This window comes from Arachis ipaensis, chromosome B02 (assembly GCF_000816755.2).
Source record: "Arachis ipaensis cultivar K30076 chromosome B02, Araip1.1, whole genome shotgun sequence".
Classification (NCBI taxonomy): domain Eukaryota; kingdom Viridiplantae; phylum Streptophyta; class Magnoliopsida; order Fabales; family Fabaceae; genus Arachis; species Arachis ipaensis.
In genome coordinates, this window is record NC_029786.2 from 16,508,440 (window position 1) to 16,513,981 (window position 5,542).

The 5,542-nt window shown below is 36.1% G+C and overlaps 1 protein-coding gene across 2 annotated transcripts; it reads right to left on the reverse strand.

The window, feature by feature from the left end:
• LOC107625051 (zinc finger CCCH domain-containing protein 1) lies at positions 17-4,740 on the reverse strand. Of its 2 annotated transcripts, XM_021115605.1 has the most exons (5): positions 4,462-4,731; positions 2,587-2,689; positions 1,729-1,911; positions 787-1,616; positions 17-432 (listed from the first exon to the last, which is right to left on the reverse strand). In XM_021115605.1, the coding sequence occupies exons 3-5, from the start codon at positions 1,781-1,783 to the stop codon at positions 325-327; spliced, it is 993 nt and encodes a 330-aa protein (XP_020971264.1). In that variant the 5' UTR covers positions 1,784-1,911; positions 2,587-2,689; positions 4,462-4,731; the 3' UTR covers positions 17-324. The 2 variants fall into 2 exon arrangements, with proteins under 2 accessions (XP_020971264.1, XP_016183074.1); XM_016327588.2 differs by lacking the exon at positions 2,587-2,689 and having other exon boundaries at positions 222-432; positions 4,462-4,740.

Here is a 5,542-nt window from a genome sequence, read left to right on the forward strand (position 1 = left end):
TTCGAACACAAGTTAATTAAATTTAAAAGTATATTATAAAAATTTTGTAGAATTCAATTTTGAACATTTACACTACAACTCCCCTCAAAATTCTAACTCACAAGACAACCCCTACACGTTGATCTATTCAAAATTTAGTACAGATACATTGCAAGAACTCCATCATGTAGAATCAATGTCTCTTGAAGCAAAAACACGTGACTCCTCTACATTCTAATTTCTAACGATTTATTCAGACAGCGAAATACAACATGCCTAATCCCTATGCTGTTTTCAAATCATTACAGAGTGTTGCTCTTAATCATGCCTTATGTAAAGAGGGTGTCATTTATCTTTATCCTCAGCCATCTTCTTTCGTATCTCATGGGCAACATTGAAAATGCCGAGAGTTGGTTGGTTGCAGACAAAACACTTCTTGTTCTTTGCATGATGCTGCAGAATAAAACATTGGGAAAAGGGTTAGAATTCATACATATCAGATAACTTTTACAATTTTATCGGAGTTGAATTATATATAACCTGGTGAGATCAGACTAGAATAAGTAAATAAAATGTTAATTTTAACTTTACATGTATAGAAGATGGGAATAGAATGCATATTCGAACTGCACACAAAAAATTAACCGCCAAATCAGCCACTGTATATCCATGTACAGTTACATATATTGATTAACTCATTTTCAATGTGTATTCTATATTTTAACATGTAATAATTTTATATCAGTGACGAATTTGGTAGCTATTTTTTGTGTACACGTAACATTGTTGTTCCAACAATTGCAATACCTTTAAGGCGCAATGCTCGCAGAAGTAGTGCTTGCACTTGGTTACAACAGGATCCGCAAAAGGCTTCCTACAAATAAAACATGCAAATGGCAATGCATCTTCATCGTCACTATCAGCTAAATCAGCACTTTCCTCGTCCGCATCTTCACCCGCAGCCAGTCTCATCCTCCTTGCCTTCTCAGCTTCATCCCATTCCTTCTCCAACTGCCATCCAGACTTGTAATCCCCTCGATCATGCATAAACTTACAGGAATCACCATACCCACAGTAACCAGTCTCCTTGTAATCCTTACATATATCAGGCTGATAATCAAATCTCGCTGAAACTCTTATATGAGCCGAAGCCCTGAGAGGACCATGTGAACCACCAGCCTTTTCGCTAGCAATTGTTTGCTCTCTCCGGAAGCCGGCCTTGTAATCTTTGTAACTGTTCATTCCCTTATATAGTTTGCCATCCTCAGAACTTGTGCCTTTCCCCTTCAAACTCTCTTCTGCTTGCTTAAGAGCACGTTCACGGATTGCACGAGCATCTCTGGAGAAGTCGGTCTCTGTCTCTAGAGTTGCTGTTGCTTTGCTATCATGTTGAACTTGAATCTCTTTCGAAGACTCGAAATGGAAACCGGTTTTTTCAGATTCTTCACTTGGTTCAGTAGAAACAGAGCTTTTCGAGGGGCCAGTTGAAAAGTACAACTTATTGTCAGGCTTTGGAGCCTTCTTCTGAGCATGCAACAAAGAGTTTTCATTTTTTGAATCATCACCCTCATCTTCACTATCAATAGCACGTTTCCTTATATTCTTCTTATTAATTGGTTTCCTGAAGAAGCTGCACACTGAAAATTCACAAAAGTAGCGAAGAATAATAATTGAGGATTATAACAAGCACGGAAGCAGATAATGAAACGACAGAGAATAAAAAGTAATATACAAAATAACCTCGCATACCTTGCTCTGTTTGCTGGTTTTCAGCAGATTTTGCCACTTCATCAGAATCTGCCATACTGAGAATTCAGCCACAACTATTCTGCTGCTGTGCCACAATGAGAAGCAACTGATTTTGAAAATATTCAGGATGTTACCGGTTCCACTGACTTTATTTGGTAAGGAAGAACCCTTATGAAAGCCAATCTGCAAGACAATGTCAAGTTAGAAACTTTATTCAATAATGGTTGTGATAGATGATAAAATAAAGCAAAACAAAAACTGAGCTACAATATCTTACAAGTTTGGAACGAAAATAATCAAAGGTAGCATGCAGAAGCATGAAAAGACAATGGCGAAAGAATAAAATTGTTATTATTATTGATAAAATCAGAATTCCATTAAGAGAGAAAAAGATTCAAAAAGGGGGAGGGGAATACAGTTTCCTTATACAAAAGCAAAACACAAAACAAAGGCCTATCATCTCTCAACATGTCTGAGAGAGAAACTCCACTAAAAAGATCATGAGCTTACACCAAATAGATGCTAAGTGTCTAATCCTATCCTATAAGACATGTTTATCAAAGAATCTGTCATTAAAGGCGTGTGAGTTACACTCCAACCAAATAGCCCAAATAGTGGGGAAAATTGCACTATTCCACATAATTTTGCCTCTTTTCAAGTACCAAACCCAACAAACCTAGTCAATAAAATTATATCTAGAGTTGCAGGGCACACCCAACATTCATCAAAGATGCTAAACAAATTGCTCCATAAGAAATTAGCCATCGAGCAATGCAAAAACAGATGTGAATTTGACTCTAAAGATGTCCCATGCATAATACACACATCAAGGGAGATAGCCTTATTTAGTCTTCAAACCTACAAGAAGTCATTGCCATCAATTCTGTTAAGCACAGCTGTCCACATAAAATATTAAAATATTTGACTTTAGCGGGAGCTTTGGACTTCCAAATGGGTTTGTCTAGATGGAAAGAACTTGTGTTAGAGGAAGGAGTAAGAAATTTGAAGAAGGATTTACAACTAAAATATCAGAGGAGTCAATAGATCAAATCCTTTTATCAGGGACAGGATATAAAGAAAATCCATGAGGGAAGAGAATCAGAAGGTTAGAGGATTCCCTATCATTAAGGCTATGAAAGAAACATAAGTTCGAAGAATATTTTCTTTCTGGAGAACCTACAAAAGTCATTTCTTTAGCAATGCATTTTTATCTTCTATGCTCATATACACAGATAACACGCGTTTAATTCATTTTGTTGTGACTAACAGGGATCAAGAGTACAAGCCACAGTCCCAAAGTCATTGATAAAGGAACATAGTACGGAGTTTCAAAGTCATATTATCCATGACCAACCTCAGAAGTTGCAAGTAACAAAATAAAAATGAATACAACAAATGAGGTTCAATGAAGTTGGTTTTGTAGAACATAACTAATTCATTTACCTATGCTTTGTTTCGAAAATAGCAACATGTATAAAACAATTTATCTTTTATGTCAAAGAAATTTTGATTACAAATCTTCAGTAGACTCTTAATTCTCAGTGCACAAATTAAAATACAAAAATAGCAACTTGACCACAATTTTGATGCAAGGCAAGGTTTTGTTGTTCATCTTCTTTTAAAAAAAAATTAAGAATCGCTATTTCTCACAACAATTGCAAGAGGAAAACAAAGTGGGTAATGCTAAAGTTTCTAATGCTTACCAAAGAAATGCTAGGCACCAAAACAAAAAAATTCAAAGTAATGAGTTGTTTTAAAAGATTATATCTTTATACACATGAGGGCAAAAAAACATTCAAAGTCATGAGTCATTTTACAAGATTAGATCTTATAAGATGACAATTCTAGACAAAGATGCAGCTATGTGCCAAGTGGCCTTCTCGGGATAGCGTCATTTAAAGAACGAAGGTCAGCACAACGTAAATAAAAAAAAAAAAATTAAAAAAAAAAAAAAAAGAAAAGAAGACATCAAAAAATTATTATAATAATGGGTGGCCATATTTAAAACCAATTCAACTAAAAGCAAAAGGTCAAGAGGCACTAAACCATGAAGAGAAACAAGTTTCTCATTCACCTACGTCTCCAAAGACAGTTAATTCCATGGGTACCCAACAAACAAAAGGAAAACGGACAGTCACAAATAAAAAGTTAGCATAGAAGATGACCTGAATAAAATAAGATTAAATAAATTAAAAAAACGAAAATTTTATTTTAGTGAACATGTAAACAGAATAATTTCAAGTTTGTGAAGAGGTTTAAGTTGGTGCAGTGAAAAAAGCTTAGTGTATATCTATCTTCAAAATTCAGGGGAGGGAAGCACAAATTGGTCCAAATTTCGAACAATTCAGCAAAAACATATTTAGGGATGTAATTGCCCTAATTACTCATACCCACTTACTCCCTAATGAACAAAACAACCATTAGCAAGAACAACTAGGCAGCAATGAGCTATAACAATATAGCCAAAAAAAATTTAATAACTAATACAACAGCAATTTAGTTATTAGGAACTTAAGTAATTAACTAATCATTAAACATGTATCAACACAACATCAAGAAATGAACACCACAGCAACCAGCAGGATGAAGAACTAGGCAATAGCAAAAAATTTAATAAACCCAACACGAAAGACAGCAACCAGCAACCATCAACAAGAAGTGAAAATTACTAATCAAATCCATGAATCATGAAGCAAATTCAATGCAGAAATTGAGAGCGTGAAAATGTCTTACCAGGAGTTGAACGGAGTAGCGATGCAGGAGGACAGGTCGAATGGAGCAACGATGTCGGCGACGGCGGAACTTCCTTCGATCACAGAGAAAGAGAAGGAAGGAGAAACTTCCTCTATGCGCCTTCTGAACGGCCACACCGACACGGACGAGGCCAGCGACGCAGGCGAGGTGAGCAGCTGGGACAGCGCCGGTAACAGCGACTTCCGGAGCTGGCCGAGGGATCAAACTGGGAGGAAGTTGCCTGGATGATGAATGCTGCTACTGTTAGGGTTATGGCAAGGCTTAAATTTTGTCAAAAACAAAACCGGCCAAACCGGTAGAACCATTACTGGTTTAGCCGGTTCACCGATTAACTGTTGGATATTTTTTAACTACATTTTAATAACCCAATTGATTATTCAATTGTTTTAACTAATAATTCACATGTTTAGAAATTCAATTGATTTAATTGTAGTTGAATCNATCACAAGAATCAACTTTAAAAAGAAAATAGCCAATATTCAAAAATTAATATCTAGGTTTATATATATTATATATTATATGTTATAGAATGGGCTCATTTTTATTGATATGGAGCCTTGGTGTGTGTAATATCCGGATATGGAGCCAGGGAAGCGCAATACAGATATGTGGGGCAGCTTTTTGGTTAGTGTCAGGTTGAACAAATCGGATGGTACGAGTTGCTTTAGCATCCCTTTTGAAGTGCAACTCGGTTGGTCCGATTTGAGGAGAAAGAGTTGGTGAAATTATGGAGGATGCAAATCGCACGGTACGATTTGCTAGTGTTGTGGTTTTTTTTTTGTGGTGTCTTATGCAAATCGTAGGGTCCGACTTGGAATTGTTAATTAATTTTTTGAATCCATTAAAGGTAATCGCATGGTCCGATTTGATTGGCAGTTTATATAAAAGTTGCTGAAAAGCGGATCAGAGCAATAACTCTCTCATCTTCTTCGTCTCCTTCTCCAACGGTCTCCTGGTTTTAGCTTCTCTGTTTACTCCTTTGTTTAGTAAAGGAGCGAAGAAATCAGAACTCAAGTTTATATGTTTGATAATGTGATTGTGAAAAATGAGTGATAGAGTG